The 26,889-nt window shown below is 41.8% G+C and overlaps 1 protein-coding gene across 5 annotated transcripts in view; it reads left to right on the top strand.

The window, feature by feature from the left end:
- The window catches only part of iqsec1a (IQ motif and Sec7 domain ArfGEF 1a), a 93,797-nt gene extending 67,922 nt beyond the window's left edge, over positions 1 to 25,875 (top strand). For 4 of the 5 annotated variants that reach the window (XM_060937082.1, XM_060937085.1, XM_060937083.1 and 1 more), the window contains exons 5-14: positions 725 to 847; positions 3,465 to 3,631; positions 4,716 to 4,855; positions 6,139 to 6,168; positions 6,295 to 6,420; positions 6,532 to 6,631; positions 9,340 to 9,501; positions 11,189 to 11,368; positions 16,782 to 16,831; positions 22,442 to 25,875. In XM_060937082.1, coding sequence (XP_060793065.1) covers positions 725 to 847; positions 3,465 to 3,631; positions 4,716 to 4,855; positions 6,139 to 6,168; positions 6,295 to 6,420; positions 6,532 to 6,631; positions 9,340 to 9,501; positions 11,189 to 11,368; positions 16,782 to 16,831; positions 22,442 to 23,017 — 1,654 coding nt within the window. In that variant the 3' untranslated portion in view covers positions 23,018 to 25,875. The remainder of the gene's footprint in view (positions 1 to 724; positions 848 to 3,464; positions 3,632 to 4,715; positions 4,856 to 6,138; positions 6,169 to 6,294; positions 6,421 to 6,531; positions 6,632 to 9,339; positions 9,502 to 11,188; positions 11,369 to 16,781; positions 16,832 to 22,441) is intronic. The other variant, XM_060937084.1, reaches the window with a different exon arrangement.
- Positions 25,876 to 26,889: the final 1,014 nt, after the last annotated feature.

The raw sequence follows: 26,889 nt of genomic DNA, 5'->3' as shown, positions 1-26,889 counted from the left end.
GTTATTAACTGGTATTCTTAATAATGGCTAACCATGGTTAGAACTGGTATTGCTAATTGCTGGAATTGGTTTTCCCACTCGTTTTACTGGAACGCTCGTATTCAGCTCGGGTGTGGCATCATTCCTGTCTCTGTGTAAACGTAACAGCACTTCTGAGGTGAACGGAATGCAGCTTTCGCCTGTCGTTACGTCTGAAGTCTGAATAGTGATGCGTGTAATTTCAGGATTAAATCCTCACCACATGCGTAACTCTACTCAGGGAAACATTTGCGTCCGATGTCTGTCTAAATAGGACAGTGTCCCTGTCAGCACCGTGTCCTCCAAGTCCTGCTGCGTGTCTCTACACACTCCGCTTTTATTGAGTCAAACAGTGTGTGGCTAATTAAATACAAATCAGTCTGGGAATGAACTCATCTCCTCTGGCAGCTGTTCACTCTGTTTCCATGCTGCTTAGATTTCACACACAGACGTTTAGTCATTCATCAGAATCCCGAGTATTCCCAGCAGATGCGAACTGGAGGAGAAAACCACAAAAAGAAACGCGTTCGTGTTTTGTTTTCCTTCTTCTTTTCCATCATCAGCGTACATCTCCATTCAGCAAAACTTCAAAGTCTGATGTTCCTGAAGCGTTCAGCAGAGCAGTGCTGAGTGATGTGTTCAGGTTAGCGCTGAAGCACTGATCTCTGCTGATGGTCCGCTAACTGATCGTATGATGTTTGTTCAGCTGCGTGGTGGATGAGATGGACTTCTCAGGGATGGAGCTGGATGAAGCGCTCAGGAAATTCCAGGCACACATCCGAGTCCAAGGGGAAGCGCAGAAGGTCGAACGCCTCATCGAGGCTTTCAGGTAGGAACTCTGAGCACTCCATCCACAAGTCAGAAGTTAGACTATACAGTGGTGCTTGAAAGTTTGTGAACCCTTTAGAATTTTCTATATTTCTGCATAAATATGACCTAAAACATCATCAGGTTTTCACACAAGTCCTAAAAGTAGATAAAGAGAACCCAGTTAAACAAATGAGACAAAAATATTATACTTGGTCATTTATTTATTGAGGAAAATGATCCAATATTACATATCTGTGAGTGGCAAAAGTATGTGAACCTCTAGGATTAGCAGTTAATTTGAAGGTGAAATTAGAGTCAGGTGTTTTCAATCAATGGGACGACAATCAGGTGTGAGTGGGCACCCTGTTTTATTTAAAGAACAGGGATCTATCAAAGCCTGATCTTCACAACACATGTTTGTGGAAGTGTATCATGGCATGAAATAAAGGAGATTTCTGAGGAGCTCAGAAAAAGCGTTGTTGATGCTCATCAGGCTGGAAAAGGTTACAAAACCATCTCTAAAGAGTTTGGACTCCACCAATCCACAGTCAGACAGATTGTGTACAAATGGAGGAAATTCAAGACCATTGTTACCCTCCCCAGGAGTGGTCGACCAACAAAGATCACTCCAAGAGCAAGGCGTGTAATAGTCGGCGAGGTCACAAAGGACCCCAGGGTAACTTCTAAGCAACTGAAGGCCTCACTCACATTGGCTAATGTTCATGAGTCCACCATCAGGAGAACACTGAACAACAATGGTGTGCATGGCAGGGCTGCAAGGAGAAAGCCACTGCTCTCCAAAAAGAACATTGCTGCTCGTCTGCAGTTTGCTAAAGATCACGTGGACAAGCCAGAAGGCTATTGGACAAATGTTTTGTGGACGGATGAGACCAAAATAGAACATTTTGGTTTAAATGAGAAGCGTTATGTTTGGAGAAAGAAAAACACTGCATTCCAGCATAAGAACCTTATCCCATCTGTGAAACATGGTGGTGGTAGTATCATGGTTTGGGGCTGTTTTGCGGCATCTGGGCCAGGACGGCTTGCCATCATTGACGGAACAATGAATTCTGAATTATACCAGCGAATTCTAAAGGAAAATGTCAGGACATCTGTCCATGAACTGAGGCCCTGTCCACACGGCAATGGATTCAGGTGAATCTGATAAAATTGTTTATCGTTTCGGCCTGGCGTCCACACGGCACCGGCGTTTTGGGTGCCCCAAAACGAAATCTTTTGAGAACGGGTTCCAGAGTGGAAAAATCTGGCAACGGAGCCGTTGCGAAGTCGTCTGGATGAGTAGAACGGATTTGTTTACGATGACGTCACAACCACATGTGCTTCACGCCGGGTAGAAGTGTAACGAACTCGATGCGAGTTGTCAACAAATCCTATAACTTGGTTCATGAAATGCGCTTACAAAATATTTTCACTGTGAATATTTATTGTGTAATGGTGCAGAGAGAGAGAGAGAGAGAGAGAGAGAGTGAGAGAATAGCCCTTAGGGCAGAGTCAATCCAGCCAGCAAAAATAGGGAAAAAAAAGGAGTGATCTCACCTCTTCAGATGTTGGTTTAAGTCCGACAATACATTCCTCAAAAAGGGCGTAGAAGAACAAAGTAATCCATCAACGTGTAGCATTCAATTTATTCCGGACCATTAAAGAATTCTGGAGGATATCAGAATGTTGGCGTACTGGCTTCCATCTACCCCCATTCATTCCTCTTTCCGCGTCTCCATTCAAAAACCGAGCACGTTATTTAAAGGGACTATATCCATAGGATAGGGAGTGAGAAAGTGTGTGCGTGTGACAGTGACAGGGATAGTCACTGTGCGCATGCGCAGTTATGCGCATGCGTCTACTTCTATTGTTCTGGTGTCTCCGATGGGACCGTCTTACAGCGTACCTAGAGGTTTGGCATGTGTATTGCTTCGTTTTCAGCAAGCGTTGCGTTGCCATATGGACCTGAAATTTAACTGATCCATTGCCCATGTGGACACGATATTTAAAAAAAAATCTCGTTGCCGTTGTCGTGTGGATGTAGCCTGAATCTCAAGAGAAGGTGGGTCATGCAGCAAGACAACGACCCTAAGCACACAAGTCGTTCTACCAAAGAATGGTTAAAGAAGAATAAAGTGAATGTTTTGGAATGGCCAAGTCAAAGTCCTGACCTTAATCCAATGGAAATGTTGTGGAAGGACCTGAAGCGAGCAGTTCATGTGAGGAAACCCACCAACATCCCAGAGTTGAAGCTGTTCTGTACGGAGGAACGGGCTAAAATTCCTCCAAGCCGGTGTGCAGGACTGATCAACAGTTACCGCAAACGTTTAGTTGCAGTTATTGCTGCACAAGGGGGTCACACCAGATACTGAAAGCAAAGGTTCACATACTTTTGCCACTCACAGATATGTAATATTGGATCATTTTCCTCAATAAATAAATGACCAAGTATAATATTTTTGTCTCATTTGTTTAACTGGGTTCTCTTTATCTACTTTTAGGACTTGTGTGAAAATCTGATAATGTTTTAGGTCATATTTATGCAGAAATATAGAACATTCTAAAGGGTTCACAAACTTTCAAGCACCACTGTAGCTGTGTTCAGAAGTTCTGATGTTTTTTTTTTTTTTCTTCAGCCAACGGTACTGCATCTGCAACCCAGGAGTGGTGTGCCAGTTCCGAAACCCAGACACCATCTTCATCCTGGCCTTTGCCATCATCCTCCTCAACACAGACATGTACAGCCCCAACGTGAAACCTGAGCGCAAAATGAAACTGGAGGACTTTGTGAAGAACCTCAGAGGTGAGCAAGAGAATGAACGTATCTACCACTGATACATTCTTGTATCTCCAGAACTTCTGGAAAACATCTGTTTTGTGGTAGAAAATTGTTTCGAAGGAGTTGTTGAATAGTTTGGATTAGATGGTGAGGAGGTGGTGTGGAATCTTCATGACTAGTAGAGAAAGATGGGAAGTTATTTAGAAAGACGGTGGCATTTAAGGTGTGGATTTTCTCCCAAATTTCAGTTATTTCATGACACTTTTTAAAACCTTTCAATTTCATAAAATCGGTGAAACTTAGTTCCGTCTGAAATGTGGTGATTGTGATATCTGTTTATTTCTGTAATATCTCACAAAATATCAGGCCATTCTGTGGCTGGGAATTTATTTAATTTGAGGGGATTAAAGCAAATAATGTGCATGAAATCGCTCGCTTGGCGCAGTCAAGCAGACAGAGGAAGTCCGTGTGCGCATGCGCAGGTTTACCTTCTTCTTCTTTTGGGTTTTACGGCAGCTGGCATCCACAGTGTTGCATTACTGCCATCTACAGGTTTCCCTTTGAGCGTACACTGACAGTTCCATCATTCTGTCGCTAAACGAACAGCTGATCACACCGAGGTGCTCGCTGAGCGCCAATATTTATTAGTTTGGTCCTGCGTTTCCTTTCCTTCGTATATAAAATGTCTTTTCTTCTCGCTTTCTTTCCGTTACTGTAATCGGTCTTCCACGTTTCATTCGCACACTCACGTCCTCCATTTTTTTTTCCTGTTTCAAATTTGTATCCCACAATGCCTTGCGTGAACGGGGAAAGCCCACCACGTGATGCATGACGTAGTATCTTGAATTGGGTCATGGGGAAGCAGGAAAAAATTGCGGAGAATTTACTGCCACGTGGAGATAAATTTATTAATTGTTCTATTTTTTTAAAAAAACTAATAAAATTGGAAGTCTGTGATTCAAATTCAGTAGTTTTTGGTCACTAAACAAAAATAGTTGGGTGTCGGGAAAATCTTTTTCTGACCTACACTTGAGAAATCTGAAAGGCAGTACAGCTTTAAGTCTGTGGTTTAATTTCTGCTGTTTCTTGAATTTTGTCGCATGACCAGGAGTGGACGATGGCGAGGACATCCCTCGGGACATGCTGATCGGCATTTACGAACGTATCCGTCAGAAGGAGCTGAAGACCAATGAAGACCACGTCTCTCAGGTTCAGAAGGTGGAGAAGCTCATCGTTGGGAAGAAGCCAGTAAGTGCTGATGGTGTTCTGTTCACATGGAGGATCAATTTCAGTTCCTGTCCATGAAAATGAAAAATATTCAGAAAAAACATCAGCATTTATTCAAAAGCACATTTCCAGCACACTTTTTCATATATTGGCTTTAGCTACAGACCAAAATTTATTCTTCGGATAAGAAAAAAATTTGTTTTTTAATTTTTTTTTTTGGCGGCACGGTGGTGTAGTGGTTAGCGCTGTCACCTCACAGCAAGAAGGTCCGGGTTCGAGCCCCGGGGCCGGCGAGGGCCTTTCTGTGCGGAGTTTGCATGTTCTCCCCGTGTCCGCGTGGGTTTCCTCCGGGTGCTCCGGTTTCCCCCACAGTCCAAAGACATGCAGGTTAGGTTAACTGGTGACTCTAAATTGAGCGTAGGTGTGAATGTGAGTGTGAATGGTTGTCTGTGTCTATGTGTCAGCCCTGTGATGACCTGGCGACTTGTCCAGGGTGAACCCCGCCTTTCGCCCGTAGTCAGCTGGGATAGGATCCAGCTCGCCTGCGACCCTGTAGAACAGGATAAAGCGGCTACAGATAATGAGATGAGATGATGAGATGGGTTTTTTTCATTCAGTTTCCTCGTCATATAGACATTGAGTTCAAATCTCAACACTGCCACACCCGTCTGAGACCAAGAAAGCAAAATCGGTCCTTCTCTGTCTCTCTGTCTTTCTCTGTCTGTCTGTCTCTCTCTCTGTCTGTCTCGATCTCTCTCTTTCTCTCTGTCTGTCTGTCTGTCTGTCTGTCTCTTTCTCTCTCTGTCTGTCTGTCTCTCTTTCTTTGTGTCTGTTTGTCTGTCTCTCTCTGTCTGTCTGTCTGTCTGTCTGTCTGTCTGTCTGTCTCTCTTTGTCTGTCTCTCTCTCTCTGTCTGTCTCTCTCTCTGTCTGTCTGTTTGTGTTTCTCTCTGTCTGTCTCTGTCTCTCTCTCTCTCTCTCTGTCTGTCTGTCTGTCTGTCTGTCTGTCTGTCTGTCTGTCTCTCTTTCTCTGTGTCTTCTGTCTCTCTCTTTTTCTCTCAATCTGTCTGTCTGTCAGTCTCTGTCTGTCTGTCTGTCTGTCTCTCTCTCTCTCTCTCTCTCTCTCTCTTTCTCTGCAGTCACAGGCACTGTGAGCTCATGCATGTGGAAGAGGGCGGATATCACTTTCCTTAGAGTGTGTTGCTCCGCCCTGTGACGCAGCATGAGTTTTGAATTTTGCATAATCACTCAAAAACTTTGGATTATAATTTCACCTCCTCACTTTTCTCTTCACTCTGTTCTTACAGATCGGATCTCTCCATCAGGGCCTAGGATGTGTAAGTTTCTCTCTCTCTCTCTCTGTTTCTTCAGTTGAAAATATAAAACATTTTAAACTAAAGTGTGTGTGTGTGTGTGTGTGTGTGTGTGTGTGTGTGTGTGTGTGTGTGTGTGTGTGTGTTCAGGTGTTATCTCTTCCCCATCGGAGGTTGGTGTGTTACTGCCGGCTGTTTGAAGTTCCAGACCCCAACAAGCTTCAGAAACTCGGCCTTCATCAGCGGGAGATCTTCCTCTTTAACGACCTGCTGGTGGTGAGAGCGCCGTTAAAACTCGCGCTCAAACACAGAAATGAATGGGTTTTTTGTCTTCATGTTCTGCTAGCATTTCTCTCAGGTCTTCAGTTCACTCTGTCCTTTTTGTAGGTAACTAAAATTTTCCAGAAGAAGAAGAACTCGGTGACGTACAGCCTCAGGCAGTCCTTCTCTCTGTACGGAATGCAGGTCCTGCTCTTCGAGAACCAGTGTAAGACTTTTATACAGTCTTTACATCTGCAACGTTAGCAGCGTTAGCATATTAAAACACGCTAAATCATATTAATGGTCATGATGGTGTGCAGTGTGACAGCAGTAAATGAACCCCACTGTCTTTATTTCCCTCTTTTTGGCCAGCTTTCTGTTTTTCTCTCCAATTCCTGAATCACATTAGTGTTTTATTATTTCCTCGTCTGATCTGCGTCCTGTTACACAGCCAGTGCTAACATTCTTTCAGCTAACAGCTAGCCAAAGCTAACACTATTGTATCACAATAAAAACTCAATACTCCATAAAAATGACACTGTAAATAATAAATGAGTTTTTCTATGCATGCGTGTGAATACTGTGTCACGGCTAAACGCTAACACAGCGCTAGGATATGATGTTGGCTAATGAGGGAAATAAAGGAGCCGTGGATGGAAATGAAATAAAATGGAAGAAACTACTTTTTAAAACGCAGTCAGCGTTGATGTCGATGTAGAGACTCGACTACATCAAGTTAAATAGATTTCAGTTGTTAGCTTAAACTGTTTGTGCAGTGTTAGCATGCTAAAAACAGCTATGAAAATAAAATATAAACACCAGGATTTGGCTAAAGAACATTTTACTTTTTTAAAGTAATCTTTGTGTAAAATTGTAAATTATTAGCAGCATGAAAAAATTGACACAAAATACAAGAGACATTTTTAGCAAATGCAGTGCGTATCATGAGACTTAGATTAGCGGTGTAATCTAATCTAATCAACCTCAGTAACTGTAATGACCCTAGTAAAGATAATGACCTCAGTGACTGTAATGACCTCAGTAACGGAAATGATCCTAGTAAAGGTCATGACCTCAGTAACTGTAATGACCCTAATAAAGGTAATGACCTCAGTAACTGTAATGACCCAAGTAAAGGTCATGACCTCAGTAACTGTAATGACCCTAGTAAAGGTCATGACCTCAGTAACTGTAATGACCCTAATAAAGGTAATGACCTCAGTAACTGTAATGACCCAAGTAAAGGTCATGACCTCAGTAACTGTAATGACCCAAGTAAAGGTCATGACCTCAGTAACTGTAATGACCCTAATAAAGGTAATGACCTCAGTAACTGTAATGACCCAAGTAAAGGTCATGACCTCAGTAACTGTAATGACCCAAGTAAAGGTCATGACCTCAGTAACTGTAATGACCCTAGTAAAGGTCATGACCTCAGTAACTGTAATGACCTCAGTAACTGTAATGACCCAAGTAAAGGTCATGACCTCAGTAACTGTAATGACCCTAGTAAAGGTCATGACCTCAGTAACTGTAATGACCTCAGTAACTGTAATGACCCTAGTAAAGGTAATGACCCCAGTAACTGTAATGACCCTAGTAAAGGTCATGACCTCAGTAACTGTAATGACCTTAATAAAGGTCATGACCTCAGTAACTGTAATGACCTCAGTAACTGTAATGACCCTAATAAAGGTAATGACCTCAGTAACTGTAATGACCCTAGTAAAGATCATGACCTCCGTAACAGTAATGACCTCAGTAATGGTAATGATCCTAGTAAAGGTCATGACCTCAGTAACTGTAATGACCTCAGTAACAGTAATGACCCTAATAAAGGTAATGACCTCAGTAACTGTAATGACCTTAGTAATGGTAATGACCCCAGTAAATATAATGACCTTAGTAATGGTAATGACCCTAGTAAAGATAATGACCTCAGTGACTGTAATGTCCTGAGTGACGGTAATGTCCTCAGTAATGGTAATGACCTCAGTAAAGGTAATGACCTCAGTAAAGGTAATGACCCTAGTAAACGTCATGACCTCAGTAATGGTAATGACCCTAGTAAAGGTAATGGCCTCAGTAACTGTAATGACCCTAGTAAAGATCATGACCTCAGTAACAGTAATGACCTCAGTAATGGTAATGATCCTAGTAAAGGTCATGACCTCAGTAACTGTAATGACCTCAGTGACAGTAATGACCCTAATAAAGGTAATGACCTCAGTAACTGTAATGACCTTAGTAATGGTAATGACCCTAGTAAAGATAATGACCTCAGTGACTGTAATGTCCTGAGTGACGGTAATGTCCTCAGTAACGGTAATGACCCTAGTAAAGGTAATGACCTCAGTAATGGTAATGACCCTAGTAAAGGTAATGACCTAAGTGACTGTAATGTCCTGAGTGACGGTAATGTCCTCAGTAATGGTAATGACCCTAGTAATGGTAATGACCCTAGTAAAGATAATGACCTCAGTGACTGTAATGACCTCAGTGACTGTAATGTCCTGAGTGATGGTAATGTCCTCAGTAACGGTAATGTCCTCAATAATGGTAATGACCCTAGTAAAGGTAATGTCCTCAGTAACGGTAATGATCCTAGTAAAGGTAATGGCCTCAGTAACGGTAATGTCCTCAATAATGGTAATGACCCTAGTAAAGGTAATGTCCTCAGTAATGGTAATGACCCTAGTAAAGGTAATGACCTCAGTAATGGTAATGACCCTAGTAAAGGTCATGACCTCAGTAATGGTTATGACCCTAGTAAAGGTAATGACCTCAGTAACTGTAATGCCGAGGTTATATCAGTCTTATGATACGGAGTTTCAGTGAAATGCTAACAGTCACATATTCACATAAGAAGCACATTGTGGTGTAAATAATGTGTATTAATGATCTGATGTCTGATGTATATTCTGTTTTCTTTAGATTACCCTAACGGCATCCGGCTCACGTCAGCCATCCCAGGCGCTGATGTGAAGGTCCTCATCATCTTCAACGCCCCGAACCCTCAGGACCGCAAGAAGTTCACAGACGACCTGCGAGAGTCCATCGCCGAGGTCCAGGAGATGGAGAAGTACCGCATCGAATGTAAGCAGCTTCAACGTTTGTTAGTGAGAGTGTGTTGTGTTTCAGGAGGTGAATGTAAACGGGGTTAAAGGTCAGCGTAGCTTAACAAGATCAACATCTGAGCAGATATGAAAATATAAAAACAGAAACGTTCTCAGTGGAGCTCGAGGTTAATTTCACGTCTCAGTCCCACAGGAACCAGTGAAATCTGGGAGAAGGTCAAAGGAGAACGTCTTTATTTCACTGAACCATCCACATGTACGGTTTCCATGGTTACACTTTCACCATGTGTGAATAGATATAACTGATATTAACCATTTAATCCTTTCAAGTTAAAAATACATTAAAAATAGTCTTTTGAGACAATTTCACGGTGTGTGTGTTTGGTGGAGAGCCACTGTAAAACAAACACTTCAGACGTCTATCAGTCCTTGCATGTGGGTTTTCATCTCATCTCATCTCATCTCATCTCATCTCATCTCATCTCATTATCTGTAGCCGCTTTATCCTGTTCTACAGGGTCGCAGGCGAGCTGGAGCCTATCCCAGCTGACTACGGGTGAAAGGCGGGGTTCACCCTGGACAAGTCGCCAGGTCATCACAGGGCTGACACATAGACACAGACAACCATTCACACTCACATTCACACCTACGCTCAATTTAGAGTCACCAGTTAACCTAACCTGCATGTCTTTGGACTGTGGGGGAAACCGGAGCACCCGGAGGAAACCCACGCGGACACGGGGAGAACATGCAAACTCCACACAGAAAGGCCCTCGCCGGCCCCGGGGCTCGAACCCGGACCTTCTTGCTGTGAGGCGACAGCGCTAACCACTACACCACCATGCCGCCACATGTGGGTTTTTTTAATTAAATTAAAATAAAATTTAAAAGCGGCGGCACGGTGGTGTAGTGGTTAGCGCTGTCGCCTCACAGCAAGAAGGTCCAGGTTCGAGCCCCGTGGCCGGCGAGGGCCTTTCTGTGTGGAGTTTGCATGTTCTCCCCGTGTCCGCGTGGGTTTCCTCCGGGTGCTCCGGTTTCCCCCACAGTCCAAAGACATGCAGGTTAGGTTAACTGGTGACTCTAAATTGAGCGTAGGTGTGAATGTGAGTGTGAATGGTTGTCTGTGTCTATGTGTCAGCCCTGTGATGACCTGGCGACTTGTCCAGGGTGAACCCCGCCTTTCGCCCGTAGTCAGCTGGGATAGGATCCAGCTCGCCTGCGACCCTGTAGAACAGGATAAAGCGGCTACAGATAATGAGATAAGATTAAAGGGTTAACCCAGGCAGTATTTCGGAATCTGATGGCGCCCCCTGGAGGACATTTACAGCACAGCTTACAGTTTATTCCTCCAACTGATGAGAATTATTTTGTGTACATTATTTAAAATTGAGCCTAAAAAATTATTTTATCAATTTCAGATTTGCTCTGTTTAAAAAAATGCATTTCTAAATATTTTATTAAAATATGAGCAAATGTATCCGTTCGTATTTTAATAATATATTTAGAAAAATGTATGATTTAAAAAATGAATTATTTGAAGGAAAGAAAAAGTGATGTAAATGACTTTTGTTGCACCACTTAATTATAGCCGATATATATATATATAAATGATTTGTGAGACTCATGGATGATGTTATCTCAGCTGAGTCGAGTTTTATTTGTATTGTGTGTAAATTAAATAACGTCCAGGTTCTTTCTGTTCACAGCCGAGCTGGAGAAGCAGAAAGGTGTGGTGAGGCCCAGTATGTCCCAGAGCATGTCTGGTCTGAAGAAAGAGGCGGGGAACGGAACCCTGAGCCGTGCCAGCCTGGATGACACCTACGCCATGGGGGAGGGGCTAAAGAGGAGCGCGCTCAGTAGCTCCCTGAGGGACCTTTCAGAGACGGGTGAGTTTTGGGCCGACAAACAACGAAAGATTTCCCCGTGAATTCGGAGTTGTTAAATATGTCCTGACTGACGATTCGCCCAGAAACACACTCCATCTGAGATCTTTATTCATCCACAGGGTCTGTGACACAAACCTAAAGTGGATTATATTCTCAAAAAAACCCAACAACAAACAAACAATTAATCCCTGTTTATTTTAATCAATAAATACTGTACAGAGTTATTTTTTTCCCTACTGTTTCTCCAAATCACAACTTGTTACTCATGCATATTCACAGGTCGAGCCTCAGCGCTCATTAATATTCATTAGCTGGAGCAAGGTACTTTATATCACACTGTACACTGAGTAAGTGTCTGATCAAGGAAATGAGTACATAAATAAACATGTACATACTTATTTATAGATGTAAATAAACAAACAAACATGATTTAATAAGTAAATAAATAAATAGGCAAGTAAATGAGTACATAAATAAACGTACATGTTTATTTAAATGAAGAAGAAAGATAGGTAAGAAAATGTCAATAAATAAAAGAAAGAAGGAAAAAATAAATAAAAGATTAATAAATAAAAGAAAGAAATATGTAAATAAACAAAAATAATTTAATAAGTAAATGAATAAATGGCCAATTGAGTAAATGAGTATATAAATAAACATGTACTTAATTAAATGAGTAAAAAAAAATTAGGTTAATGAGCAAACAAATAAATAAGTAGGTTAATGAGTAAATAACAAAGTAATTAAATAAATGAATAAAGTGGTGTTTGCACGCTCGTGTTGTGTAACGCTCACTGGGATATCTGTACTCTGTGCCTCGATTTGCCAGAATGAGACGGGGTTTTTTTCTTCATGATCCGTCTGATGCGTCTGACGTTCCGTTGGTCCGTGATGGTTTTTCACGTTTCTGCTGTGGATTTGATCAGATTTGCTGAAACACAGCTCACCTGTATCCTGTACAACCGCCGCGTCCTCACACTGTCCTCATAACGTCCTGATAACATCTCATGTGTTTGACGTGTGTGACGTGTCATGGTTAATGATGTAACTGCTGAGTCATTAATCTCATACATCAACGACCAAAAAACCTCCAACTGACGATCATGTGGATCTGATCAAAGGCACTTAAGGTGATTTGGCGCTTGGCTCTATCTAACACGACACATCTGAACATTTCTAAAAGGGTATATTTCACATTTCATCAACCATAAAGCCAAGATGAAAACGTCTCTCTTAGTGCCGTGGTGATTTGATCTCGGTTCAGTGTTTGTGCTCAGTTGGCCATCAGTGATGATGGAATCAAATCCATTTAAAAAAATTAACCAGCCATTTTATATTGCAGTGAAAGTACTAACATTTACATCTGAGAGAAATGTCATGTTGTGTACCTTGTAAAAAAATAATAATAATAAAAATTAAGAAAACAAATCACAAATCCCCCTTCCAAAACTCCACCCCCTGAAAACTCCACCCCCACCTTGCTGCTTGGTCCTGGTTGTTCGACATCATTGATGAAGTCCTCCATTATTTGAAGCTTTTACTTGTGGCATGATTTGTAATCAGTCGTGTAAATGAATCATCACCACATCCACTTCCCTCCCCAACCTTCTGCCTTCCTCCTCCACCTGACTGTAAGGTTTTGCAAAAGCCAAAACACTCATGTGTCTGTCCGTGTCTCGTACGTGGCTTTATCACCGTCACCACCACACGACTGTCCCCCTCCGATTGACCAACCGGGATTTTATCCACTTCCTGATATCATCTGCTGTTCTCAGTGAAATTGCGTTAAATGTGATTTGTGGATGTGATCCCTGAAAACTGAGCTCTCTTTAAACTGACACACTTTTTAACCCACAAGCAAAAAAAAATCAGTAAAGAAATAAAAGATGAAAATGGTTCCTTAATGGAGACCAGTGGTGCCGTCCAGTCTGAAGCGCCTCAACAAAGTGAGTTTGAAAATGTGCGTATTTAATGCCTCGAACAGAAGTGTAGCCTCGTAACACAAACATTAGAATATTACTTAGTGAGCTATACACTGTTTTCCATAATTATTGGCACCTATGAACAGAATGGTCACTAACACAGAAATGAGTGCTGAACACTGAATCATCTCATTATCTGTAGCCGCTTTATCCTGTTCTACAGGGTCGCAGGCGAGCTGGAACCTATCCCAGCTGACTACGGGCGAAAGGCGGGGTTCACCCTGGACAAGTTGCCAGGTCATCACAGGGCTGACACATAGACACAGACAACCATTCACACTCACATTCACACCTACGCTCAATTTAGAGTCACCAGTTAACCTAACCTGCATGTCTTTGGACTGTGGGGGAAACCGGAGCACCCGGAGGAAACCCATGCGGACACGGGGAGAACATGCGAACTCCACACAGAAAGGCCCTCGCCGGCCCCGGGGCTCGAACCCGGACCTTCTTGCTGTGAGGCGACAGCGCTAACCACTACACCACCGTGCCGCCAACACTGAATCAATGTTTTATTAAAAACAAACAAACTATTATTGGTATGTTAAAAAGCAGCTACCTACAGTGTCTTGCAAAAGTATTCATCCCCCTTGGTGTTTGTCCTGTTTTGTTGCATTAAAAGCTGGAATTAAAATGGATTTTTGGAGGGTTAGCACCATTTGATTTACACAACATGCCGACCACTTTAAAGGGGCACGTTGTTTTTTTTTTTGTGACACAAACAATAATTAAGATGAAAAAATAGAAATCTGGAGTGTGCATAAGTATTCCCCCCCCCCAAAAAAAAAGTCAATACTTTATAGAGCCATCTTTTGCTGCAATTACAGTTGGGATTTTTGCCCATTCCTCAAGGCAAAACTGCTCCAACTCCTTCAGGTTAGATGGGTTGTGTTGGTGTTCAGCAATCTTCAAGTTATGCCACAGATTCTCAATTGGATTGAGGTCTGGGCTTTGATTAGGCCATTCCAAGGCATTTAAATGTTTCCCTTTAAACCACTCCAGTGTAGCTTTAGCAGTATGTTTAGGGTCATTGTCCTGCTGGAATGTGAACCTTCATCCCAGTCTCAAACCTCTGGCCGACTCAAACAGGTTTTCCTCCAGAATTGCCCTGTATTTAGTGCCATCCATCTTTCCTTCAGTCCTGACCAGCTTTCCTGTCCCTGCAGATGAAAAACATCCCCACAGCATGATGCTGCCACCACCATGCTTCACTGTAGGAATGGTGTTCTCAGGGTGTTGGGTTTGCAACACACATGATGGCCAAAAAGTTCAATTTTGATCTCATCTGACCAGAGAATCTTCTTCCATGTGTTTGGGGAGTCTGCCACATGCTGTTTGGCAAACCCCAAACGTGTTTTCTTAAGCAATGACACTTTTCTGGCCACTCTTCCATAAAGCCCCACCCACTCTGTGGAGTGTATGGCTTAAAGTGGTCCTATGGACAGATACTCCCATCTCCGCTGTGGATCTCTGCAGCTCCTTCAGTGTTCTCTTTGGTATCTTTGTTGCATCTCTGATTAATGCCCTCCTTGCCCGGTCTGTGAGTTTTGGTGGGCGGGGCCTTCTCTTGTCAGGTTTGTAGTGGTGCCATATTCTTTCCATTTTGCTATAATGGATTTAATGGAGCTCCGTGGGATATTCAAAGTTTGGGATATTTTTTATAACCCAACCCTGATCTGTACTTCTCCACAACTTTGTCTCTGACCTGTTTGGAGGCTCCTTGGTTTTCATGTTGCTCGCTTGGTAGTGTAGCAGAGTCAGGGTCCTTCCAGAACAGGTTGATTTATACAGACATCATGTGACAGATCATGTGACACTTTGATTACACACAGGTGGCTCTTAATCAACTAATTATGTGACTTATGAAGTGAATCGGTTGGAGCAGCTCTTATTTAGGGGTTTCATATGAAAGGGGGTGAATACTTATGCACACTCCAGATTTCTGTTTTTTCATCTTAATTATTGTTTGTGTCACAATAAAACAACAATTTTCACCTTTAAAGTGGTCGGCATGTTGTGTAAATCAAATGGTGCTAACCCTCCAAAAATCCATTTTAATTCCAGCTTGTAATGCGACAAAACAGGACAAACACCAAGGGGGTGAATACTTTTGCAAGACACTGTAGGTAGCTGCTTTTTAACATACCAATAATAGTTTGTTTTAATAAAACATTGATTCAGTGTTCAGCACTCATTTCTGTGTTAGTGACCATTCTGTTCATGGGTGCCAATAATTATGGAGCTGTAAATTGTACATTAGTGGTTTACTGACTGATCCTTATATTTGATGATGCAATAGGATTTTTCAGTAACAGTGATAATCATCACTTTAATTAAAGATTAGTTTGCTGTTATTGAGAAGGCAGTCTCGTATGTTTATCTGAAGTCCAGTCTGTGTGTCTGTTTCTCTGAAGTCAGACCTCGTGGTGAGTTTCGGAAGTGCGGTACGAAGGCATGTCTTTGTATGATATGAAAGTGTGTTTTTGGAAAACTGGAAAACATTGACGCTTTTTTTCCGTGTGATTTTGTATTAAATGCTTAACCGTATTCCTGAGGAAAACAATTAATTCCGTGACTAAAGAACAAACAGCGAGTTTTTCCTCATAAACAAGCTTCGATCGTATTTGAACAAAGTTTGCACTCAGTGTTGAAGCTGCTGTAACAAATCAATCAAATCTCTTGAATAAGAATCAGACGAGCTTGTGAATATTTAAATGTAATAAATTGAATAAAGTTGTTGAGCACAGTTTCGCCGCCGCCGCTGATCAGGACTGAATCGAAAATCTTTGCCGCGTCTCTGATCAGAGACGATTATTTCTAATGTGATCAATCAGACTACAAATTAAACATTTTTACTCTGTCATCCTGCCAAAGCAGTAAATCCCGCCCATCCTTAACCCTTGACCTCTGATCATACGTAATGCACATTAACTCATATTCACTAGTTTTAGCCACACTGATTAAAAAAATAATAATAAATTCAACATTCAAAGTTGAAATGTCGCAAATGAGCTAAAGAGTGAACAAGTTTGTGCACCAAGGAACCAATCACAACTCTCGAAGAAGTATTGGAATAAATAAATGTTTTATCATTATAAAAAAAATAAAATAAACATTTGCTTCGACTACACCACTGGTCAGGACTAAAGCCAAACTCTGGCTTATCAGAGACATTTATATTTAAATAAAAATATTCCCACTCCATCGTCCTGTGAAAACCACACCCTCCCCTCCCCTCCCCTCCCCTCCCCTCCCCTCACTTCACCTCTGCCCTCTGACCCTGATCCATAATGATCCTCCACGAGGCTTTCTGTGTTGCTCCCATTTCCTTTTTGGCGCTTCCTTGAGTCAAGGGGCGTGTCCACCACTAGCCCCACCCCATTCTGGTGTGATGCCCATCTCTAATCTGTGGTATTGCATGTCTCGGGCAGGCAAGCGCGGGCGCCGCACCAGTGCAGGATCACTAGACAGCAATATGGAAGTAAGTAGGAAGCAGCAGCTGTCCAGTTTATTCTCTGCTCATGATGTGCACTGTTTAAAAACAAACCGCAATGCACAAAGCAAAAGCATTAACCGAAAACCCCAAGGGCAACCCGTAACGAGCGAATGATTTCTTTTGTTATGTTCTTGCATCCTCTGACGCTTCATAATTCTTGGTTCTTTACGTTTTTTGGGACTCTCAGTGCCTAACCTGCCTGCCTGCTCACACGCATGCACGAACTGCTTGCAGAACCCTGAACACGTTCCTCTGTGTTCCTCAAAGCAAGCATGTTCTCTACTAATCCCTGCTCGCTCGACCACCACCATCTTGTTTGCTTCCATGTTCATGTGGTTTCTCGTTGTCAGTTCACCTTTACAGTAGGTGTTTAGTTCCATCCATTGACTCCTGAATCCCCTAACTTCCAAACCCTACGTTCATGCTAGCAAGGGACTTGGTTTTATCTCATGTGGGCGTAGCCTGTACATTAAAATAAAAAAATTAAAAACAGTAGCCTTTATCTCCAGTAGTAGCCTTTTATACAGCCCAGTATACACACAATCTATTTGTTTTTATTTATGATACATGCTAAACTTTGTACTAGTTTTATAGTCGGATTAATTTAGCTGTGCGCTAGAAGCTAACTCTACTCGCTGTGTACACTCGTCAGAGACCCTGACCATCTCTGATATGTCCTTCCAAGCTTCTTCATAATGTCTGTTGGATGAGATGAAATTTTTCTTCCATGTTCTTTGCCCCAAACAGTAATTGTGAGCGAGGAACTGAAGAAACGTCGGACCACAAACGCACCACAGGATCGGTCTGAGGTTTGGTTTTGTCACTTTACAAAATCGCAGCTAATTTGGATAAAATTGCGAGTGTTACTTTCCCCTGTGCACGTACCTATAAAGTGTAGACTCGCCTGTCGCTGTGTTGCTCGCTAGTGTGAACGTAGGTCAAGAAATGATCCCGTTCTCAGAGACGTGCTAATCAGACCGTTTCATTGTGAATGTGGATTTCATTAGCATTCATGTTCATCATTCATACGTTCTCTGTGTCAGATTTTAGACAAGATATGGGTGGGAGTGAGTGATGGAGGTGTAACAGTAGAGTGATGGAGGTGTAACAGTACACATCATCACAGCACAACTTTACACAACTCCAGGTCTAGATTTAGATCCTAATGAACAATCCAGAGGAGACAGCAGTGAGAAAAACCTCCCTGAGACGACATGAAGAAGAAACATCGGCTCCCGAGGGACTCCGGATGGTTCGGTTATAAATCACATCAGTGTGCAGGTGTAGAAGAGTAAAGACGCAGTACTGCGTGTGTTAGCATGAGCAGATCGTAAATCAGAGTCCTGATGATGAGCAGCAGGATGGTGTTTATGATTACAGCAGCAGCTCTTATACACACACACATATCTACAGAATCCAGGTGAGGTGAAACACTGAAGCAAAGTTGAACTCTTTCTGCCTTTTCTCCTTCTGCATGTCAACGATCTGCTCCCATCATCCTAACGAGATGCATGTGAGAGTTCTCCCCAGGCTTCTTCTACAACATGTTCTCATGGCTTTGAGATATTTCAGTGCTTAAAGGAGGATTCCACCTCAGCAGATCTATAATCCACAAACAGATGGTTCCTCCAGGGTTCTTTGGAAGTTGCTTTGGATCGAGCTTTTAAAAAGGGGTTTTGCTTGGTCCTGTCTGAGAAAGAAATCTGTGTGGAAACTTTGGAGGTTCCTTTAGAGGGACAAACTGGAGAACTTTAAATGGGACTAGTGCAGCTGTTCTGCGTGATGATAATTTGCAAAAAATTTGGCCTGAAGTTTGAGTTGAATTTCAGGAATTGGGATTTGACGGCTTCAGGTAGAGAAAGAAACAAAAGTAGTATGTTTTATGTAACACTGTTAGAGGAAAAAAGGTTCTTTAAGGGTTCTTTAGGTGGTTAATTGATCTAGTACTTCTACTTTAGATGGTGCTCGAATGGAAGTAAACAAGACCAAAATGTTTCACTTAGCACTCTTGGAAAAAGGGGGTCCTTTAGACGGGTAATAGTTCTAGATTCCTAAAGAGGTCCTACCAAGAGCTTTCAGACTCCTCTCTACAGGAACTTCAAGAATTCTTTGGTTTGTTCTGTTATGAGGATCTTTATACAGTAGAAACCTTAAAGGTTCCTTTAGAGGAACAATCCAAGAACATCCCTTTACAGAGATTGATTTTCAGCGATAGAACCAGATGATCATGTTGTTTTCATAGAAGACTTATAGAAAAAGTCCATAAGAGTTCTTCATTTTCCTCCTTTTAGAGGATCCCTTAAGGGTTCCATACAGAACTCTATAACTGCATGTTTCTCAGGTTAGACAGCTCCAAGTAGAATCCTTTTAGGAAGCTGTAACATCTCAACGAGCCAAAGAACCCCTGAGGAACCCTTTTTAAAGGCTGTGTGGTCAGTTGATCTTTGACAGAATGAAAGATCAGGGATGTAGAAGATGATAAATTAGTAAATGTGCGTTAGACAGAGAACCCTCTCGGAGAGAACCGAGTGATGAAGTGTGAGATTTTAGCTCATATAAGTCCAAGCAACAAGGAAGTGAGTGTCAGTTTTTCTCCAAACTCTGTTCCTGGTGGAGAATTTGGAAGTAGATGATTGATATTTGGTGGAATTCTTCTTTAAACACTTCTTCTACACGTCACTTTGTCACATCTTCCTTCAGCTGGATCAGTTACACTCATGTTTATTCTTACTCTGAAATACAAAGTGCAAATTTAGTGATGTGAAGAAAGGGAATTTATTAATGTATTAATTATCTGTATACATTTATACAAAATCCTAAGAGCAGATAAATGTATAAATGTTTATCCCTTTTTCATCGACATGGTGTTGGTGCTTGTTCCATGAAACCAGGAGACCATTTAATTGTTTAAAACATAAAATCTACAAACAGTTCAGGAACCAAAGTTTTCAAAATTCAAGAACTTTACCATCATCTGCACAAACCTCCTGTATGATATCATTCTTTATCTTCTGTTCTCACAAAAAATCTTGTCAGTATTTTTTTAAAAGTGGGGGATATTTTTACAGAAGCAGATGCGATAATTTTTTCATTTTTTCCATCGTGTAAAAGGAAAAACATCTGTGCAGAATTTTAAAGTTTTTCCTCTGAGCATCATATTCTTCCTGCGCTCTTAGAAGAAAAGGTCCGTTCATCTCTCAGCTTGTCCTTCTGGAGAACCCTTTAAAAAAGGTTCCGAATAGAAACCTGTCAGAAAACTAGACCTGTATTTTAAGTGCGTCGCTCTCGTTCAGTAAAAAATGGTTCCTCTGAGGAAGCACTTCACGATTTCCTGTCGAGCTCTAGAACAGAGGAGGAAGACCTGCTTCATTAAAAGGACACCATTAACCATCCAAAGAACCCTTAAAGAACCCTGTAGCTATCAGGGACTTGTTTTAGGGTTTGTTTAATAAATGTCTTTTACTTGCAGTTATGGTTTTGAGATCAAATCAGAATCTAACTTCAAATCTCAACAAGTGTTGCCAGGCAAAACAAACCTCGGCCAGCAGCACCGATTTTATACCTATATGCTGATAATGATTTTATACGTATTATCTCCCAGATTTACATTTTGAATCAGAATCGTATGTTTGTGAAAGAAAGCATTACAGTCAGAACCAGAATCACGTGTGTTTGTGAGAGAGAGAAATAGAATCAGAACCAGAAGGAAGATATCACGAAAAAAACAATTTTGACCTTTTTGGTGACCTTGATCTTGACCAGATGGCCCTCAAAATGTTGGAGGTTCTGTTTGAGACCAATGCCCATCTATCCTGAAAGTTTCATGAAGATTGGTCCAGCCATTTTCCTGTAATGTTGCTAACAAAAAAACAAACCCCATCGAAAACAATACCACGCCCCCTGGTGGACTGCGTCCCGGGCGAGGTGGTAATGTAAATCTGAAAAGCAGATTTTATGTAAATTAAGTTGAAGTTGGAATTTCACAGATTCCTGGGGGAAAGGAAAAGCTTTCAGAGCATCAACAGTTAACAGCCGGAGTTAGCGGATTAATAGGAGTTTAGATAATTCGGTCAAATCAAAAACCTGATGCACTTACCTCATTACAGATCATAAAGTATGTGCCCCTCCAGCCATCACACTCGGATGTGGTTCCTCCTCAAACTATTCCCACAAAGTCTGAAGCTCACAGTTCTTTAGAACATCTCTGTTTGCTGCAACATTCCAGTTTCCCTTCACTGGAACTCAGTCCAAACCTGTTCCAGCATGATGATGCTCCTGTACACACAGGAGCTCCATGAAGACGGTGTGTGAAGGTTGGAGTGAAGAACTCAAGTGTCCTGCACAGAGCCCTGACTGAACTCAACCCCACTGAACACCTTTAGGATGAACTGGAGCCTCAACATCCCAACATCAGGGTCTGATCTCACTAATGAACACAGATCCCCACAGCCATGCCCCAAAATCTTGTGGAAAGCCTTCCGAGAAGAGAAGACAAGAGAAGAGCTCATTATAACAATGAAAGAGGGAATAAATCTGGAATGAACTGGATGTTGGGGAGAAGTCATGGCCTAAAGGTTAGAGAAACCGCTTTGGGACCAAAAGGTCGCTGGTTTGATTCTCTGGACCAGCAGGAATGGCTGAAGTGCCCTTGAGCAAGGCACTGAACCCCCAACTGCTCCCCAGGCTGCTCTGGGTGTGTTGTACATCGCTCTGGATAAGAGCGTCTGCTAAATGTCATTAACGTAATGAACGAGACGTTTAACAAAGACATGCAGGGGGTGCACATACTTTTGGCTGTATAGTATTTCTTACATTTTGACCCCACAGCTCGTCTTGTCACGTCACTTTATGGACGTGAGCGTGAGAGATGGCTGGAGTCGGATAAATTGGACTGTGATTTACGCTTTCTGAAAAAATCAAGGTTTCCCTTTGGATTAATTGACATAAAATATCTCCTTTTCATTTCTTCATTTTTAAGATTTTTATTTTGGGAGCAATTATTTTATCTCATCTCATCTCATTATCTGTAGCCGCTTTATCCTGTTCTACAGGGTCGCAGGCAGGCTGGAGCCTATCCCAGCTGACTACGGGCGAAAGGCGGGGTACACCCTGGACAAATCCCTAATTGTTAATTATGTTTCAAAAGGCAAATTTTACCCCAGCGAGTTCAAAGCAAAGAAAAAAGTTTGTAAAACTGTAACTGTGTTAAACACACTACAGAATAAATCGGTGTTTAATGTGTGTGTGATGTGATTATAATCAAAGAGACAAAATTCATCGTCAAATACCTTGAAAAGTTCACATCTTATTTTAAAGGCAGTCATGAAACGTACGTTTTATTGTTCACGGTATTGATGCTGCCACCAGTCAGGTTTTAGACCCGTGTCCACTCTCGACCCGTTTTTTGGCTCTTTTGAGGAGGAAAAACTCCGAATGGTTTCAGCACCGGTACCATGTTGGTGGAGAAGGTGATGGAGATGTACCCTGAAGCATATTAGTTTCTCCTCAGACCATGAGGAGTTGTGTGTTATTGTCTGTCTTGTATGTTTGATGTGACGGTGTTGTTCTCGGACTGTCTCCTCTGCCCCCCCGCAGGGCTCCATCATTAGCAGCCCTCCTCAGCTGCCCCGGAGAGTGCCGTCCGGCCGCGAGTGTCCTCCTCCTCGTCCACACCACTCCAGCACCAACCCTTCCTCCTCCTCTTCCACGCTGCTAGGATCACTCTTCGGCAGCAAGCGAGGAAAACCTCCTCCTCATCCTTCACTTCCTGCTCCGCCCTCCTCCTCCTCCTCCTCCTCACACCACCCTGTCCACCCCACCCTTATCTCCCACAAGCCCCACCCCACCAACCTGCACCACACCGCCCAGGCCCACTTCGAGGCCCACCATTCGCCACATTGTTCTCTCCCACAGAACCCTCCACCGTATCAGCACCACCATCACTACGACCCGCCTCCTGTCGGGCTCCGGTTCCACCGTCAGCACTCGGGCCACGTCTCTGCACCTCAGCATCACCCTCAACTCGCTCACAACCACCTTCATCAACACCATCGTCATCAACACCACCATCACCATCAACAACGGCACCAACATCGGGAGCAGCAGCTGGCATCGGTGTCGTGTCCCATCAGCGCCAAATCCAAACACTGTGGCATCAGCACAGTGGTGTGAGGATACAACCAGAACCGGAACCGGACAAAATTCCTGAGATAACGGTCTGGAGGTTGGAGACGGTTTCAGAGTCGTCCTAATCAGAAGCTCTGTGTGTAGAACGATGCGTCTGCTAGAGGAATTCTGATGATGGATGAAGAAACAGAAGGAGGATTGTAACGTCTTCTCCGAGGACGCTGTGAATCCCTGAGATGCTACGTACAACCGGACACTTTTTATTTTTTTTCGGTTCCCAAAAACAAATCCCAGATGATCAGCAAAGTCTTTCTCCGGCCGAGCGGTTGGTCTCACCCATAGTTGTCCTGACGCTGTATTTATTGTGGATAATGGAAAAGCTTTACATGTTGTCCTTAGCGATCATTTATCACCGTGCCAATAATCCCTGCGTATGTACTCGGCTCTGTGTAAACTGTATCCTGTGTGTTCTAGTGTTTTAGTGTGAAAATGCATCCATTGTAAGATGTTCTATATACTGTAAAAAAAAAATCTATATATACATATTCAGAGTTTTTTAAATATTATGGTCAAATAGAAATGAAATATTACGGTAAGCGGTGCAGGTGAAGCTGGACGTACTGTATAGATGTTCGGAGAAATATTTTGGAATTTTAGACGCATTTGCAATATTGCATTTAAAACATGTTTTAGAAAGCAGAAGTAGCTGCACTGAGCTATAAAACTATAAAGCGATAAATATAGTGTCCTCGGCACCTGGTAGAGCTGCCAGAAGAGCAACACAGGAGCTAAAGAGCACTTTTATATAGAGTTAGAGTTAGAATTAGAATTCAATACATTTCAATACAAAGTGTGAGATTTCGATGTCCCACTCACTGAGCACTTGTCAAATTTGTTCTTTTTTTTAAATCTTGTTTCCCGAGACTGTAGAAAATAACTAGTATTTTAATATGAAGTAAACGTTCCTTGTTTTTTTTTCTCTCAAAGAAAATGATGCAATCAGATTTGTTTTCTTTTCGCAAATATTGAGGTAAAGCTGTAGGTTCGATCGTTTTAACATCTGCACAAATTCTACAGACGTTATGCACAAAACTAAAGAAGGCCAGTGACTGAAATAGTTTTTACTCCGATGTGCAATATGTTTAGATTTCAGGAGGACGAGGCATGCCACGTAATTAATAATATGAATAAAAATGATAAGAAAATTCAAAAATAAATAATTGACTAAATACTAAAATTATTTTATAATCTTTGAATTAATGCACACATTGAATTTTATTTACTTTTTCACTTTATTTTTAATTTTTTTCATTACTAATATTTCTATTTTTGTTCCTTTACATTTCCTTTTTGTATTTATTTTTTTTCTTCTTAGTTTTATTTACTTTTCTCTCTTATCTTTTACTTTTTTCTTTTTTGTGTGAAATATTTATTTTTCCTGTCTCTTTTTTTTTTCATTTTTTCCATCTCCTTTTATTTTTGTATTTTTATTTCATTAAATTTCCTGGAAAACAAACTCCAGGTTCAATGTCTGCATTAATTTAATGATTAATTTAATTGAATTAATTTCATGATTCAGTTCTTGATTTATTTATTCATTTCTGAAGTATTTACATTTTCATTTGGAGAATAAATTTCTGTACTTTTTTCTTGTTTTATTTTCCTGATTAATTGATTTTTTTTGCAGTTTCGTGATGCTCCTCGTCCTCTGGATTTGACAACTTTTTTAAATTATTTTCCCCACAATAACATGATTGCAGTGGCTCATAAAAAAGTGACCCACTCACTGGGAATTTAGTGAAATGTCAAACGTCAAGTGTGTGTCCTGTTAATTGTTGTGTGATTTTTTTTGTTGTTGTTGTTTGTTTGGTTTGGTTTTTGTGTCCCAGAAAAATGAAATCAGTGTTACGTTTCTCAGTTATGTGCAATCGTGTAAAGACAGAAATCCATCCTGCAGCTTGTTGTTTCTGTATCAGATTCAGGTGAAAAATACGACAGTTTATGCAAATCTCTTTCCTTCCAGACGACTGGAATATTTTTTTTTTTTTACAGAATGTATTTCAGGCGATGAAACGTAGAAGCACATTAAACTGTTTCTTGCTGAACCACACAGACACGTTCAGGCGAAGAAATAAAAACGATGGACTGTTCGCTTTAAGTGAAAAATGTCATCATTTTGTAAAGCGTTGTTCTGTTCAGACGTTCAGGCAGATTTATTCCTCATAAAGGATCCGGCTGTTTTCAGGAGTGTGTAGAATATTCCATTGTTCCCTCTGCATCATCATCTCGAGAAACCTGTGAGGAAATTGTGATGAGAACTCGACTGTTCTTCAGTGGCCAGATGTGAGGTTTTTATCCGAGACGTCTCGTTTCACTGTGAGCTGACGGACACTCGAGCGGGATATGCCTTGTTTTCTTTTCCTCCATCGTTTTTTTTTTGTAACCTCGATGTTGGATTTGCTGTAGTACTGCGTTGTGTTTCTCTGAAGTGCAGCATGCAGATCATCTTCACATATCCATTGTAGAAAAAAAAACAAAGAGGAAGGAAGTGAGACGTGAAAAGGGGAGGACTGCGCTCTCACACGTCTGTCTGTCTGTCTGTCAGTGAGAGTCCTCAGAAATCACAGTGTGAGTAATGTGGAGACGATGATGATGAAGATGATGGAAGGTGTGTGTGCCGTGTGTGGATGTGTGTTTGAGATGAACAGACTGTTGGACTCGTTCACTGCCTCTCACGCTGAGCCCCGGATCGCTGCTGTTCCACACAGAGCAGAACCACAGGCTGGAGAGTTTATGGAAAAGGGAACGCTCTCATTTTGATATGCAGTCTGTTTGTAAGTGCTTCAAATCCAGTTAATGTCAAACTGTGACAATATTGAGAAATAAACCAACGTTAAACATCATGTACAGACTCTGCTCCTGTTTTTCATAAAGATTTTAAATCCCTGAAGAGATTTAAACTATAAAACTTTGGAAAATCTTTCTAGTTGAAACCTTTTTGTGATATCTACATATGATACACTCATGCTCTGTAATGTTCTACTTAGAACCTGGCCGGGTTCCTCCACAGGGGCCAAACTCAGTGCAGCATGGAACAGAAGTGTAAATCGGAGTGTTGTGTAAATGAACACGGCGCAGGTTAAAGACGTAAATAAACAGTAAATCAATAAGAAGGCGATGGACAGTTAAGTTTTTGAGTCGATAATAATATGAATTACACGGTTCTAATAGAAATAGTCTGACGGCTGTAAAAAGAAATATATGCAAGTGTTAGTGATAGTTATTAGAAACACCTTGAATGGTGCGCTTGGACACATCCTCAGTGATAACCCCAGGGTCACGGGGTGTTTCGGGTCTTGGATCATCAGACACCCTCACCTGGGCAACCCAGCCGGGGTTGATCAGTCCCCGACTTGTGTCCAAGCAGCACACTACACCATGTATCGCCCCTCTTAATCCACAGCCACCTTGAGGCTTTCTCTGCTGCCTCACTGATATTCTTGGTGGCTTTCCTCTCCTGTAACCCCCTGATGCCAAGAAGCCTGAGTGTCCTGTGCAGGCTCTGCCCTGGAAATCCCCTACAACCGACCTCGATTGGCTCACAGAAGGCCCTCCAACCATTCAGCCTGCAGGCCTCTACCAGCTCCAGGTACTTTGCCTTCTTCCGCTCATACAGTCCTGCTCACCATTATTGGCACCCCTTCATTTTTTGCATAACCTGTACAATATCTTCAGAAATAAATGGAAATGTACTAAATTTATAGCATCAGGATCTTTTAATTGGAGGTCCAACGAAATTTAACAAAGAAAATTGTTTTTTCAACTTACATATTGTAATTTCAAAGAAGAAACAGAAAAAACATCATGTGCAGCAATAACGGCACCCCTCTTTAATATTTGGTTGCACACCCTTTGGC

This window comes from Neoarius graeffei, chromosome 13 (genome assembly GCF_027579695.1).
Source record: "Neoarius graeffei isolate fNeoGra1 chromosome 13, fNeoGra1.pri, whole genome shotgun sequence".
Classification (NCBI taxonomy): Eukaryota; Metazoa; Chordata; class Actinopteri; order Siluriformes; family Ariidae; genus Neoarius; species Neoarius graeffei.
The sequence above is the reverse complement of the archived record's forward strand: the minus strand, read 5'-3'. Positions and strand labels throughout refer to the sequence as shown.